Below are 17,146 nucleotides of genomic sequence, written 5' to 3'. Positions count from 1 at the left end.
TCTCTCCAACAACATTCATCACAATATCAGTTTCCTCCCCCTCAACATTATCACATCTCCTAACAGCTTCCTCATTCTCCTCAGCAGAAGCAAACACTACCATTCTACTATCCAAGGCATTCCTTTGAGCATTTGTCTGGTCTTGCTTAGCTTTCAGTTTGTCTAAGTATTCTGCAACCTCTTTTTTGACCTTTGCTCTTTCTTTTTCTTTTTCAATTTCTTTTTCAGCATCAGTCATTTCTTCATTTGTCTTCTCCCCCTTTTTGTCATCATTACCAGGGAAGGAGCTGACTGGGGTTGCAAATACTCCACTCAACCTAGTATTTAACACATCCATTCTGAAATTGCTAGCTGCCCATTCTCTATGAAGATCAACATTGTCATCATGAAGGAGCCTCAGATTGGACTTCACACTTTTGGCTATCTCTACCAGCTCGGTTTTAAAGTCAGCTTGTGACTTGTTTGCATTTTTGAGCTCAATAGAAACATCTCTTGTGAATTTTGTGGCTGACTGTTCAAACTAACCCAGAGTCCTCTTGGTTACTTCAATTGTTCATTGATGGCCTTTGTCAAACCATCAAGGGATTATGTCAGCTTGCTCCGCTTCTTCTCCATCACCTCAAGTGCCTTTATCATCTTTTCTTCCAATTGTTTTTGATCTTGGCAGAGCTTCTCTACCTTCTTATCCGTCAATTCCTGAACCTTTTGGATCTTGACCAAGCCTTCAACCAAATTTAAGTTTTCAACCTTAGAGGTTGATATGAACTCAGTGAGCTGATTTACCATATCTAAGGATGAGATAGTGGCAGCTTGGGAAGAACTTGCAGTTGGCCTAAAGGCCACTCACTCTGGAAAGAGCAGCCTGCAACCCTTAAAATCAGGGTTATTGGGCTCATATAGAAGGGGGTGGAGGCTATGGGAGTTTTGGTGCATTTTCTCATGAGAGTGAGTCTCATGAGCAGATCTTTCAGAAATGATGATGTGCTGAACAATCTGAGAAGGATTGACTTGTAATTCAGATTGTAGGCCAGTGGGAATTTGTTGATCTTGATTTTGATCAACACATCCACTGGCATCTTCCATCAGAGCATCCCTTGAGAATGGATGGACAAGCACTTCTTCGAATGAAGAGTCACTTCCGGAGATAGTGACTATATTCTCATTGACATCGTGAGGACCATCAATGGTTCCTTTTGTTGCATAAGGGGCTAGCATGACCTCCCTAAAGAGAGCCATGTAACCTACAAGATCCCTCTGTCCAAGGACAGATGCAGACACAGACCCTGCAGGTGTAATGTTAAGGGTAGATGATTGCCCTTCAACAATGGTGTGTTGTGGCACCAAAGTATCCCAGGGAGAGTTATTGAGGCCTGTATCTCTTCTTGTGATCTAGAAGAGACATTGGCAGCCTGTGCAGACTCAGAGTGTTGTAAGAGAGAAGGAGTGTGATCAGCTTAGGGAATACAAGCAGTGTCACTAAGGCGTTCAATACTTGCATCCTTTGACTGATCATCCTCAGGAAAGATGTGCATAGACTCTGACTCTATTTGGATTTGGGATGGATCCACTGTTGTCCCTTTAATGATATCATCAACCTTTTGGGAGGCTGATGATGGTGAAATGGATGGACTCACAGTATGACCTTGGGAGGAGGTCTTTGTTTCAATGTCTTCACTCTGTTTGGAGGGTTGGACAGAAGTAGTTGTTCCCTTTAACTCATCTACACTCTTTTGGGAAAGTGCAGATGGGTGTGGTGAATCTGGCTTATCAGCTTGGGTGGCAGAGTCAGCTTTGGAACGTTCCTCAGCTTCCAATGCACCTTGGGGGACTTTAAGTCTTATTATTGTTTTGTCAACCCATGAAGCTGATGCAATTCTCTTTGTTCTTTTCTTTTTAGCAACATTGAGAGGCACTAAGTCCTCAACAATGGGTCTTTTAGAGGCGGATCTTGAAATGGTGGTTGAGGGTGTGGCTAGAGTGGCTGATGTTGTGGCCAACTCTTCACCCTTAGTAGAAGAAAAAGAAGTAGATTTGGAAGAGTTTAAGGGTTCAATAGATTGAGTACCTTGACTCTTCTGATTGGCAGATTGAGTGTTAGACTCAGATCGCGTCGAAGGAGAGGCAACTTCCTCCAATGCTCGTTGTTCCCTATCTATTTGCCTGCAAAAAAATCAAGGAGTGGTGAAGGCAGCTTCAGGCCAAAGTTCCATAAATTCTGGCGAAACAAGTACCCTATCAATTCTGCTATTCTTGTTTCCATTGTCAGATACATAGGTGAAAGAGTTCCCATGTAAAGTGTATTCTAAGAGACCGTGATCATGGATGAAGGCGTTAAGGGCGGCTGCACAAGAGGGATTAAAGTTGGAGTTCATGCGTTCATCCGGGTCTCTAAGAGCATTAAAATCGCCAAGAAGGATCCATAATCCATGGAAATTTGAAAGGTATTGTTAGAAAGGACCATGGAGGTATTGTTAGAAAGGATTTTTTTTATTTTTCTTTTTAAAATGTTAAGGGTTAGATATTAATGATTCGAACTTTAATAATGACATTTAATGTGAACAGTTTTTTAAAAATTGAAAAATTGAAACTCACACATTGAATGTAGAAGCGATAACTGATAACAAATATGTCCACCTCCTAAAGTCTAGTGTTAAGTTTTCTTTTTTATATGTCTCAAACTCAAAATGAAAGGGGATTTATAAACTCTATTAAATGAAAATCATTTGAATAACATATATATGTGTTAAAATGTATGCTATTTATTTAGGGACAATAATTTAAGACAGATAAATTATTACTATTTTATATGTATTAATTTATTATATCTATAATCTATATTAATAAATAAATTTAAACTAATATCTGGACTCTGAGGAGGCAGGGTTTACCTCTATTCATCGTCGTGCCTTCGGAAAGATTAGTAGGGGGTTTTTCCCAATCGGGTATTTTATATAGGCATTTCTACTTCCAGAGAGCTCTCTAGCGCGGACCCGGTTAAGACAACGTATGTTAGACCTCCCGTTGTCAAATCGCGACACGAAGTTCTCAAGCGAAATTCACTTTTAAAAAAATATAAAATCTTAAGTATTGAAAAGTTGTCTATATATAGACTCTATCATAATTATATTATTTCTATATATTTTACCCAATCAATTACATCATTAAATAAAGATAATCTGTCTTATCTTGGAATATATCACCAACAAATTTCAAACATGATTTTTATGTGTTCGTGTGTTAGACGATTCAAAACACTCATTGGTCGTCCACCACTTTTATCCGGTGCCGCATGTACTGACTGAATTTATAATATATTTTTATTTGATTTCCTTTGAGAAACCATACAATAAAGTGATAAATTTTGTTCAGAGTGTGCTTGATTGCTATGGTGAAATGGAGATAAAGATTTGAGATTGTAAGTCTCAATTACAAATACAATTTAGGACGGGTTTTAGTCGTTCAATTGGCAGATGCATATTTGGTTTTTCTCACAGGGTTTAGGTTTGACTCTCATGAGTGATAAGTTTGTAGGTTTTTTCCTGAATCACCTGTAACGACTTATGGTCTACATCTCGTAGTCTATAGTACATGCAGGGCTTCACCATTATACGGTGAGGTGTTCTTTGATGTGGAATACCGACTAAGTTAAAAAAAAAACGTATTTTATCATATCGGGTCTTTGGGCGGCCCATTTTTCCGGGATAGATAACTTTGATGGATTAAGACTACCCACCGGCCACCGTTGTCTATTATTCGTAGGCATATAGGGCGCATTTTCTCAATAGATACCCCTAAATAGCCGGACATTAATCTTTATTGGATGTTAGAAAAGAAAAATAAAAAAAATCTAAGAAATCAAATGGATTTTTTCTTTTTGAACATAAATTTTTTTGTTTGAACATAAATCAAATGGGTTAAACAGAAAAGAAGAAAGATAACGGAAAAAGTCATGCTAAAGTTTGCTCTTACATACAAAGCATGAAATAAAAGGAAGAAGCGTATGGAAAGTTTTAAAATGGGTGGAAAGCTATTATTGGATAAGAAAGTTCAGGTGTAACATTTAAGCAAGGAAAGTAATGACAAAAGTTTGCAATATAAAAGTTATGATAGAAAAGAAAAAAATTGTCAAACATGGTATGGTGGTAGAAATTTTCCAAGGATGAAGATAAAGGTGGTCATTGTTTAGAGAACTAGTAATGGGATTTTTATAAGCATGATTGAGAGTGTTCTGTGAAAGGTTACAAGCTTTTCCATAGGATTTATATGGGTGATTTATTTACAAGGGTGTAGTCGGCAAGTTTTATCGGCAAAATGGATCGGCTAGATTCGGCTCTTTGGCAAGCCTATAGCATGTGCATCAGCTTGTTTTGGCAAGTTACATCAGATATATATCAGTCACTTTTAGCCAATCATTGTGAACGTTAGGAGCGTGCCTTGTGATCGTTCTTTTTTGTTCTTGTGCCAAAACTCTTTTTATACAACAGAAAAATAAAAATTAATTTGGAGGTTTTCGATTTTGAGGATAATCCTATGGTTTTCTTGGCTTCTATTGCCGGAATCCATGCTGGAAAAACTTGTCGATGCTCCTAACGTACAAAACCTTTATTCCGGTGAGATCGGAAACCCCTTGGTTTTCGGTGGTTGCCAGCCAGAAATGTTCACTTTTTTAGAGCCAAATTGTTGTTTGACTTTGGTAAGGGTGTAGTTGCCACATTATTGGCTCTTTGGCTACTTTAATCGGTTTTTCGGCGACCCCATTTTTGGGGTTTTCGGTTTAATCGGTTTTCCGATGACCTCCTTTTTTGGGTTTTCTGGTTTAATCCTTGCTGCATGTGATCCGTTTTGGGCTTTCAGGTGTTGCTTCGGTTTTCTGGTGACTCCTTTTTACGGCATCTGATTTATACACTTTTTCGGCGAGCCCTTTTTTGGGTTTTCTGGTTAACTGCTGCTGCTTATGCTTATATACGTATATTTATATCTTTTTACATCACTGTTAATTGCATGTTTGTGATTAGCTTGGTAGTGTTAACTTAGTTGTAGTGTTGCCGGATCATTCCTTGGTAATTTGCCGTATTTTGTTCCATTAAAGCAATAGGTAGCCGGAAAATGTAGGTTTAGCCAATGATGAAATCGTTGAACATTTAGGTTGTCGGTGTTACGTTAAATGGGCGAGATGATACAAAATGTTTGTAAAAATGGGACTCGGATGATCCGGATATATCTTGGCGGGGTAAACCTTCGGGTTGGCAGCCATGGCGTCCCCGACTTCCGAAATTCCCAACCCCAAAATCTGAGCCCAAGTATATATTTTTTTATTATTAAAAAAGGTCACTTTTTTATCTTTTCCGGTAACCTAAAACTTTTATGGCATCGGCAATTTGGCAAGTTTTGGCTAGTTTTGTTGCACTACACCATGTTATTTAGCAAGTTTTGGCTAATTTTTGACAAAAACACGTGGTGCATTTTGATTTGCCGAAAACTTGCCAAAGAGCCAATTTGTGGCACTACACCCTTGCCCCTAGGAGCACCCCTAATGCCTTCAATACATTCCAACACACTGTCACATCAATGCCACATCAGAAAAATATCTTTCCAATACATTTTCCCAATTCACACCCAATACCTAATATATCTAATATATTCTAATACACTCTAACATATTTATTCTCAAACTTTTAATTAATTAAACTAAAACATATTTATAAAATAATAATAATAATAATAATAATAATAATAATATTATTATTAAACAATAATGATAATAATAATATAAGAACTATAGGGTTGTTTATATAAGAAATTTATATATATATATAAAGGTAATAGTAATATTTATATGAAACTATAGGGTTAAATTTAAAATTACTATATAATCATAAGGATTAAAATGAAAACATTAACAATAATAATAATATAATATAAAAAGAGTCATCTTCTTCCCAAGTTTTCATCACCTACGTATGACGGCAGGAGAATACAGTCAACCACGAAAATCTGTAACAACACACATACACACACACATATATATATATATAGGGTGGGAATATAAGGCTGTTAGGTACCTAAGCTTAGATGTCAGATACTCACATATTAATTTTTTAAACCATAAAAATCACGAGTGCCCATACATTTATTTATTAAACAATAAATAATAAAATTTAGTATGTGAGGGGTTTCACACCTAAGCTTAGGGGTCGGACAACCTTATATTCTCTTTTCCCATATATATATATATATATTAGAGAAGGATATTAAAAAAAAAAACAAAAAAAAGCTCAAAACTCTCGAATACTTCCGTATTAGCCACCACAAAGCTGTTCAATACGCGACCAATACGCCAAGAATACGGCCACACCCAATGGTGTGGACTGTATTCGAAACCCAATACGGAGTACATTAGGGGTGCTCTAATGTTAAGTTTATTAAGGAAATTATACAGACTAAATTGATGAAATGAGGTAGAAAGACCATATATCTTCTTTATATAATAATCCAATATATATTTTAAAATGTTTGTGATAATCAATGAATAATAGTGATGGTATGTGTCATTGTCTAATCCAAAAGGTCTATTGGATAAACAAGTAGGTATTTTTTCCAATAAAGGTTTGAAGACGTGTTAGAAAAAGTTTTTAGAATAAGCTTGATAAAGAGTTTTTAAAATTTAATGCTCTAATTAAAGATTTCTTTTAAAAATATACTTTTGTTTGAATAAGGTATGAGATGGGTATCCGCACAATGCGACGGTGGTGGCAGCAACGGGTGGTGATGGTGGCGGTGGTGGTAACGATATGGTTATTAATCTAAAAGTAATTGATGTAAATGGTAATGTAGTTATTTTATGGTTAAGGTATGTATTTTTTGTAAATAACTTTATTAATAGTATTATAGAGTTATTAGGTGAAAATACTTAAATTAATGAATAAAAGAGATAGATAATTTGGATAAATATGGATGGAAAATGTTTTAGGTATATATTGGATAGATTTAGTATGTGAGTTAGGAATATTTTGGGTATTTTAAAGATAAAGAGTTGAAAAGAGGAGAGAATAATTTGTTTTATAATAGAGTATAAATTGAGAAAAACATTCGGACTAAAATAATATAAAAACCACCTCAATAAAAAACCACTGAATCTCTTTAACTTTTTTCCTCAAACTTATCCTTTGCTTCAAATAGGGCTTTCTAACTGATGTTAGACTATTCTTTGAGAAATAGATTGCCACATACTTTTAAGGCATGAACCACTCCAATGTAGCCTTTGGCTCCAGGTCTGGTCCCAACTACAGTTCCAGTCATATTTCTCAAGCAAACACTTAAAAAAAGGAATGATCTTTTTTGGGTTCTTAAGACTATTAGGAGTAGAACATTAGGGAAATGCCTCTCAACCTATTAAATATTTGACATGTGACTTCCAATAAGTAAGATGGACATTCCTCTCATTCCCTTGGAGTGAGGGAACCTTATCTTTTTTCTTTTTATAATTGTTATATATATATTAAAAAAAAAAAAACTGATGCATCAATGTTCAAAACTCCACAAACAAACAAAACGCAAGACGCGTTAGAAAAGGGACTGGGCACGAAAAATAAGGAAGTGGAATTCCCCAGGGCCGAGGTGGGGCGTTCCGGGTGAAAAAAAGGGGAGGGAACGAGCTACTCCGTGTAACCTAAGGCAAAGGTAAATAAAAAAAAAAAATACTCTTTTTAACAATTTGATTTTAAATTGCAAGGTTTACACTAATGTGCTTTTTGGTTAAACTGGGGTACTAACGGACTCAATTGATTAAGTGAGTACAAGAAGGCAAGAAGCATGGTGTAGAGTAAGAGTGCATTCTTGAGTTTTATTTTGAAGAGATAAGAAAAGAAAGGGTAAGAAACTTTTAGTTTTGTATTCTTGAGTTTTTGTTTTAAAAGAAAGGGAAAAATACGATGTTTTGATCCCAAAACTTTCTTGCCACTTTTGGCAAGATTTGGAAGGAAAAGTGGTGAAATTATTATTATACCCCTCAAACTTATATAAAGGTTTTACTTACTACAAGGCTATAAATGTAAAAATTGTATCTTTTTATCCTTTCTTTTCTAACTTAAGAATACGTTTAACTATCAACTTTCTTTTCTTTTCTTTCAACTCGAGAATGTCTCTTTTTTATGTAATTATCTATCCTTTTTTCCCCTATTCAATCTTCTTCTTTCTTCCCTTATCCAATTTTCTTTTATGTTACAATTTTTATAGTATTTTCATAGATTTTATTTGGAGTTTCAAGTTTGTTTAGGTCAAGGATTTCCCAAAGCTTGGTTCATTGTATAGAAAAATAAAATAAAAAATGTACTCTTGTATCCAAGTTCAAAGAAAATTGACAAGGTTTTAAATAACTACGCACATAATTAGTGATACCCAAAACTTATGTACTACACACACAAATGCTGTACTTCAGATATACCCATCATACGTATAATTATTGTGTATCTATCATAAAACTTATAAATTATGATAAATATATTATAAATTACTATACAATATCATTTAGGTTTGCAATCCAATTATAGTCATTGGCTTGGCTCAAATCTCACTGTTAATGAGTCAACCTTAGTATGTTATTAACATCCCCAAGAGAAACTTACCTGTAACAGAGAACCAAAAAGCAACAAAATTGAAGCCAATCGCAATTTAGAGAACTCAAGTATTGTTCCAAAAATCAGATAAACCAGAGGGGGCAAATGAAATGGAAATCTAGTCCAAGCATAGTATAAAATTAAAACGACAAAAAACACGAAAGCTACAGACTCCAACAGACAAAGCTCAATCCTAAGCAGAGAAGTGCTGTCCATCTAAAATACAAGCTCATGGGGTTTCATGCCTGCCTTGAGTGAAAACCTGGCACCCAAATAGCTCTTCAGTTCTGGAACGGCCTCAATACATTTTATCAATGCAGCATCGATTGTCTTCTGATCATCTTTCTTGTCCTGTGGCAACTGGTTCTTCTCCTACATAAATTCCATACATTCAACACAAGATTTCTCAAACTTCATTCAAAATTTTGACTACGAAGGTATTTGAAACAGACCAACTAGCATGTAACATTATGTGAAAAATAATGCTTATTTCAAAATAAAACATGACCATCTATCAGTTCTACAAATATATGATAACTGAGAAGTTTATTTCGCTCAAGAAACTCATGTATGTGAAAAATATTTAGGGCCATTCTAGATACTTCACTTAAAAACTTTAAAAATACGATAGTGGGCATCAAAAAACAAGTATAAAAACAGTTGTTCTGTGAAAAACAAGTATCAAAAAACGAATACCAATTTTGACTCTACAATCCCATTATAAGTGTACTGACACTCAACAAGCCATAGGATGTAAAAATCATTAGAGCCCCATTTTAGATATTTAACTCAGAAGTTTAAAAAATACAATAGTGTTCATCAAAAAAACAAGTTCGGAAATAGTTGAGTAACGAACCTCCTTTTCAGCTTCAAAGAACTCTCCTTCACCCTTCTTTTTCTTCTTCTCAACTTTTTTACCGAAATACTTGTCATCAAACTTCTCAGCATTCACTCCTGCAATGTCAATCTTGGTCGAAGTTGCAATTACATAGGACTGATTCACCCTCCTTAGTGGAACACCGTTAATCTTGAATGGGCCTATCAAACCAACCAACATTCACAAAACAATTCTTCAACTACGCAAACAAATACCATATAAATCACAATAAAAAACGTCCCAGCAAACGTATAACATCCACCCTCATCACTATATTATCAATGTAAGCATGATACTGCGCTGTAAATACACCTATTAACATTGATTAGAATAATGTATGTAACACTTCAATACAATTTATACTCACAATATTAGCACTTTCATTGTCAGTATTAGTACTTTAATCACTCTCTCTTTAGTTGCAGTTATGTTTACATAATTTTGTATGCTACATGTCATGGTTATAGGTCTACATACCTTTTATATGCTCATATGCAACTTATATTCAAGTTACTATACATATACACACACATTTTGCTTGAGATTTTGTTGTTTTAGTACTTCTATTAATTAATGAAACAGTTATAATTAGAAACACAAACTAAACAACCATAAAACAATCCTTGATAGAGATATCAAAATCAAAACATTCCATTTTCAAAATGTCATTATAAACTAAAAATAAACAAATAATCATTTTATATAAAAAAAAAGTATAAAAGTAAATAAAAAATATTCTCACCAGTAACAAGAAGCAATCCAGAAGTAAGCTGCTTCAAAAAGACAACTCTTTTCCCCTTAAACCTACCAGCCAAAATAATCAAAACTGTTCCAGGAGTAATACTTGCCCTACAAAACCCACAAACAAAACGACACCGTTTCATTAAAAACAACGAAAAAACATTACATACATTTTCTATATCTATATATCTGTATTAACAAAAACACAAACTTAACAAACCTAAGCTTGGTGGGTCTAGCTTTACGCTTATTAACAAGGGGTTTCTTGACATCATCAGCCGGGTAAAACTTAGGCGGCTTGACGGCGGCCGGAGCTTCAGCCGTCTTTTTCGGGTGGGTAGGGAAAGTGCCGCCATTTTTGGCCTTGATGGCCCACAAACCTCTTTTGTGATACATCTGGCTACGTGAGTATTTGCCAACACCCCTGATGAGATCTGGGTTACGGCAGGCATGTGGGGTTCTTTGCTTTGGCGCCATTGATGGAGATGGTGAGGGAATTTGCTCCGGCGGTGTGTGATAAGAGAGATGGGGCAAAGAAGTGAATGAAAATATGGTGACAAGTATAATAGGTTATGGTTTCGTTAAACCCTAGTTTTAGTTGGGCTTTTTGGGCTTTCATTTCGGATATTATATTATTTATTGGGCTTGTATTTCGGATCATCATCATACTTATAAGTTACGAGTAAAACGAAATTACGACAATAAAACTTTTGATCAACATATATATATACTAGTGCCTAATATACTAGTGCCTAGACTCCTAAAATTTTGACGTAAATTGTATAGATCTTTAAGTACGCAACGTCTGCACATATATGTATAGATATCATAAAGCAATATGTCACAATTTACTGGAGTTGGAATTAATTCATGTACCCATGGCAAAATAGTAACAGTAATAACATTCACATGCTTGTATTATTAGATTGAAAAGAAAGTGTAAAGACAATAATGATGATTGTAATCAGAACCAAACTTCATGTGCACATCTTATTTAAAGCAAATACAAAATATTGATTTGAAAAAACAAAAACAATGTCAAATTACTGTCTCGGTGTGTGATGTGCCAAATTGAGCTTTAATATTTGTAAACTAAAACTACCAAAGAACTAACTATTACGCACTCACGGGCAGTGGACCCGATCGTTTGTAATATAGCAAAGAGGTAAGTCTGAGTTCGTTCTCAGGGACTGTGAAATGATTAATTGCTTGTTAAATGGTTTGGAAAACAGGTGTTGCTCGAAATTCCCTTTGACAATTAAACAAATTGATTTGCCAATTGATTGCATAAAATTAAAGAAAGATTCAGACAAAATAATTAAAAGTCATCCACCTTGACTTCCCTTGACTTCAAATGTGATTGCATTTGATGAGGAACAAATTCTTAAGAGTTTAAAAGGTAGTCGTGACAAGATTAAACTATTCACGTGGTACCACCATCCATGAATAATTTATCGATCCACCTGACTAGTCTAATTACCCAAGCCGGTACCACCAAGACCAAGACAATTCTTCTAACAATCAGTTTTTATCTACTTATCAAATTATCAATTGAACCTATGTGACAATAACCTGGTACCACCAACCGATATCAATCACGTTGACAAATTTAATCTTTACTTAAAATGATATTCACTATCATACCATGAACTAGTGATAATTACTTATAGACAAGTAACCGTTTTAAAATCACATACACATTCGACTGGTACCACCAACGAAGAATCATATGCAACCAATATCGATTTTAATTAAATGAAAAGAATTAAAACCATCAAGATCACGGAACAACGATAATTAAATAAACCCTTTTAAATTAAAAATATAGCAATCACATTATCCGTCTAGTTTCATCAAGGTGGATGATTAAACAGTTAGCCACTCATGATCAATTCACAATAATCAAAGAAACGGAAAAGAAACATGAAGTACCAATTGTTTGAAGAAAATAATTTGCAAGACAATAATGTAGATACGATCTAGATGGGTGCCCGTAATATCTTCAATGAGTCCGCCTAAGTGAAACACTTGATTGGAGAAGGAAGAATCCTGATAGAGCAGCTCCTAGAAAGAGTTTGAATGCCTCGAAATTCGTGCCTAGGGTTTATATTTATACCTCTTGAAAAATAAGGCTTTAAGTCGGCTGTTGACTTTTGTTGACCAGCCTCCCACTGCGGCGCAGTGGTCATGTGAAGGCCTCCACTGCGTCGCAGCCAAATATCACTGGAATTCCCTTCGTATGCAACATGGATGACTGCGGCGCAGTGGGATCGTGCATGCCATCCACTGCGGCGCAGCCAAATATCTCTGCCAAATCTTTGCGTGCAAAATGGGTGACTGCGGCGCAGTGGGCTCGTACACACCCACCACTGTGGCGCAGTCGTGCCCTACGACTTGTCTCTGTTGACTTGCTTGATCACTGCGGCGCAGTGATCCTCGATTACGACCACTACTGCGCAGCCAAATCTCACTGGACAAAAGTCACTCGTGCATGAATAACCACTGCGGCGCAGTGGGCAAATGTGCATTTCCACTGCGTCGCAGTGGACACAAAGACTTCGACAACTTCGTTTTCAACTTTCAACTCGCCACTTTCATCATTTCTTTTGCATAAATCAACTCTCGACTTCATGAATTATTGTATTAGCCAATAGTCTTCCAAATGTGAGCCAAATGACTACGTAACCTGCTAAGCGCCTGAAACTACTAACAAACACCATAAACGCGCCAAATGCACACAAAGTAGACTTAAAACATATAAATAAATGGCCAATAATGATGTGGGTAATGGGTATAAATTAGTCACATCAGTGTGGAACCGGGTGAATGTACCACATATATATCTATTGGTTCGTCTTTTTTTGTAACATTGTATAATGATTTCAAATGCTGATCTTCGAAAACGGAAGCAATTGAACCTCGATCACTAAGTAACTTCCTTGGACGTTTGCATTTAAACCAAACTTTATGTTTACAACTTTGGAAATTTTGATAATACCATGCTCGCAATTCATTGATCATGAATTCCTTTGTTTTCACATCAGAAATCATCACTGTCCCACCACCAACATATTGATAGCCTTGATGTAACTTAATCATTTTGCCGCCATAATGCAAGCATATTCTAACAATAGTTGGAGGACTTCGAATAAATCTGTAAAATTTGATACTTGTCAGTGGTTAAAATTCATTTTGACTAATATTGATACTCACTATGAAAGGGTACAAATCAATATAGATAAGACTATTACAATAGGTTATTATGGATACCTCTTAGTGGTATGGCGCAACTTCATCACATATATATGTATTGCTACTTCATTTTTTGATATTCTATATAACCAATTCAAGTCTATGCCTTCAAAAAGTTTTTGAATCGAATTCTTATCCCCAAGTGATTTTCCTGGTTGTTTGTGTCTAAACCATACTTCATCTGTGCACATTGGGAATTTGTTATAATACCATGATCGCAGTTCATTCATCAGAAATTCGTTTGTTTTGACATTAGGTATCATCACTAACCTACCGCCAACATATTCATAACCTTGGCGTAACTTGAACATTTCTCCACCATGATGCAAGCATATTAGAACGGTGGGTGGAGGATCTGCACTCATACTGCAATCAAAAAAATTTATCAATGGTGTAATCAAATAAACTAACGATACTATGGCTGACAATATATGAGTGATCTTGACAAATAGAGATGGCTGTAAATGTGATTACAACTTTGAGAAGTATGTTGTGTGAGAGATTAATTGGGGTAATTATTAATATATATATATATATATATAAACTACAAAAAAAAAAAGAAAAGTTTATTAATAGATTCTCACCAATTGCATGCAAATATTTTTTTCCTATTCAATATTATAGGCATCTCTAAATTTTATAATTGCACTTATAAAATTTGATGATTTAGTAAGTATATGTGATTTGTTTTTGGTGATAAAATGAGGTTTAAGTTAATTTGATATAAGGTTTAAATTTAATAAGAAAGGTGTTAGTTATTCAAAGGCATTTTACATTTGAAATTTGAATTTGAATCGAAATTGATTGTTTCTTTATTATGAAAACCGTATCCTACTTTTGAAGGAAAACCGTTTTTTGTATCTGACCAAGTATATTTAGATTTTTTTAAAACTTAAATTATCTAAATTTTTGGTAACTGATACAGGCTTCAAGATAATATGTTTTACTAAATATGACAACTTTGATTCTTTTTTTAAAAAAATGACAAAAATTAATAGACTTGCAAGTATACAATTAAAATTAAAAAAAAAACTATATATATCTATACACCTATATTAACAGACCGTATAGACATTGTTAAAAGCAACATTTGATGAACAATGTTATAATAAAATGTCATAATCATTTAAAAATCAGATATATTCATAATAAACAAGATAAGTTACAAATAGTGTGTGATATTGTGACATAAAGTCGCATCACGCAAGTGCAATTATGAGACAATGCAATTCGTGCAAAACAAGAAACTTTTTTTTTACGAAATAAAAATATAGCCCTATACTAATGGCATTACTTTAATTTCCAAATTGACACATCATTGAATCTACGTAGATCATCATAACTTTCCACAAAACCATGTGGTTAGCCTAGCCACAAAATACATCATATGTTTTCTTAAACTAAAACTTAAAGTACATAATATACAAAGCAACACGACTAAGATAGCATATGATTTGTTAGACTACTTAAACTACATACCTTATAAACAAACATGATTAATGGAGATATCAAATAATTATTCTAATTAAGTTCGATCAGATTGTCGAACTATGTACCTTTTTCATCAGGCTTTAATTTCGTACCCTACCTTCAAAAGTGAGCAGCCATATATTTTACAGCAACAGTACATCCAAAAATTCACAACCACTTCAAGGTGCCAAAAACAACTTATAAAAGGTCAATCTAAACCTGCATAATATGCAACAGTTGTATCATAAGAACACATCGATCTTAACCTCGTAATAGTAGTCGTGATATAAAATAAGAAAATTTTTTCCCAATTATATATATATTAATGAGAAGGAAATCATTTATGCCAGAACAGTACAACACTTACTTTTCAGTTAATTATCAACTTGAATTTCGTCTTCATTGAAAACTCGGACACTGAAATTCAGATTGTTGTCGTTGACAAACATCATTATACATCCGATTTTAACATGATTTTCAGCACAAAACTTGTTCCACGTACGTCCTGTAAACCAACGTGCACAGCCGAGTTTCTTGTCACCTGAGTAGTCATATAAAACTCTAACTTGATACTCTTGTTTGGCAACACATAACTTAACAAACATATTTTCCTACTTTTTCTTTCTAGAACTCAATTCCCACAAGAAAAATGCCGGGAATTCCTTTAAAATAACAATTAATATCAACTCTGATACAATTAATGTACCAAAATATACTTAGGCATTACAATTGTATTAATTAATAATTAGTTTGTAAAGTTTTAACCTGACGTTTAGGTGTATCTTTAGTCACATGAAGTAAACAACTTTTTATCATATCACATTTAATACCATTCTCTATAACCTGCCAACCATTTTTAAGAAAGCAAGAAACTTGAAAAGTCATCTCCTTTATTAATTTGAAACACAAAGTTGGAGAAGGAGATTCTTCGTTAGCTGATTTGATGAACTTTGACCATTGACTTCTTGAAATTCTGATACGACTGTTTTCAACTTGTTTACCGGAAACGTGATATTCCTTATTATTATAATCTAGCAACTTAATTGATTTACAACTTGGTGGTAAGTTGTTACTAAAGATAGTAGGCAAAGTCTGCATACAATATACAAAGAAATTAGATATATAGGAATATAAACACTATCATTATTGCAGAAAAATTCATCATCAAATGTTTAATAACTTAACATACCAAGGATTTGCATAATTCTTGTGATACTTGTATGTCATGCAGAGGGATTAAAATTTGAAAATCCATCTGTCACTATTTCATTACATAAGATAAGAATTGCCAGTTCAATATGAATATAATCAATTGGCATATTATACATCATTTTTATAATTGCATATGTAACAAAATCTTATAACTATGGAATACTAAAGCTAGATGTGAAAATATGATAAGTGGACTGATATCATCATAAGTTACTGGCCAAGATAGTAATATTATCAATGCTACTATAGCTTTAAGTGGATTACTTAAACTATAACACAAACAAACTTCATACTCATACAATACAATAATATATATAAAAAGTTTGTTAATTTTATTTATAAAAAAATGAAATATCCCTAGATCTAACAAATACTGATGACTAATTTTACATACCACAAGCAGAGGAAGATGTATCTTATATTTGTATAAACGAATATAGCATTAAACCACTGCATCCATTAAGATCATCTCGATGCTTCCGATGTTGTTCACATTGCCATACACCGGTTGTTTCCACAACCTGATGATCCTTACAGTTATGGAACACGAGTTGTGGTTTGTGTGAAGTTCACGTATCATTACGGGATTTTTGGAAGCGATGATCGGAAAGTGATTCGATGTGTGTGTTATATGGTGAGAAGGTGATCGATGGGTTGGTTTTATAGGCACCAAGATGGACGGTTACAACTGCCATACGATTATAGAATTTAAATTTAAATTTCACTTAACCGTAGCAAAAAGAGGAGGGAAAGGATGTCTGATTGGTAACCTCCAATTTAACTTAACCGTATGAAAAAGTGTAACATAAACATGCCACATAGGATTTTAGTTGTTTTAATCACTCATAAGGCATGCCACACAGGACATACTTAGCAAAACCCAAGTAGGGATTTATATAGTGTATAGATATATCATGAATAATATCAATTAAAATGTTTGTTAAAACTTAAAAGTAATATAGAGATTTTTAAATTTTTT

The 17,146-nt window shown here is 34.2% G+C and overlaps 1 protein-coding gene across 1 annotated transcript; it reads right to left on the bottom strand.

Moving 5' to 3' along the window:
• Nucleotides 1-8,643: 8,643 nt before the first annotated feature.
• Nucleotides 8,644-10,788, bottom strand: LOC122603859 (60S ribosomal protein L6). The gene is made up of 4 exons (XM_043776692.1): nucleotides 10,454-10,788; nucleotides 10,235-10,341; nucleotides 9,472-9,653; nucleotides 8,644-8,987 (listed from the first exon to the last, which is right to left on the bottom strand). The coding sequence occupies exons 1-4, from the start codon at nucleotides 10,708-10,710 to the stop codon at nucleotides 8,832-8,834; spliced, it is 702 nt and encodes a 233-aa protein (XP_043632627.1). The 5' UTR covers nucleotides 10,711-10,788; the 3' UTR covers nucleotides 8,644-8,831.
• Between the last annotated feature and the right edge of the window lie 6,358 nt (nucleotides 10,789-17,146).

The sequence above is a fragment of the Erigeron canadensis genome, chromosome 1 (genome assembly GCF_010389155.1).
Source record: "Erigeron canadensis isolate Cc75 chromosome 1, C_canadensis_v1, whole genome shotgun sequence".
In the NCBI taxonomy this organism is placed as follows: Eukaryota; Viridiplantae; Streptophyta; class Magnoliopsida; order Asterales; family Asteraceae; genus Erigeron; species Erigeron canadensis.
The sequence above is the reverse complement of the archived record's forward strand: the minus strand, read 5'-3'. Positions and strand labels throughout refer to the sequence as shown.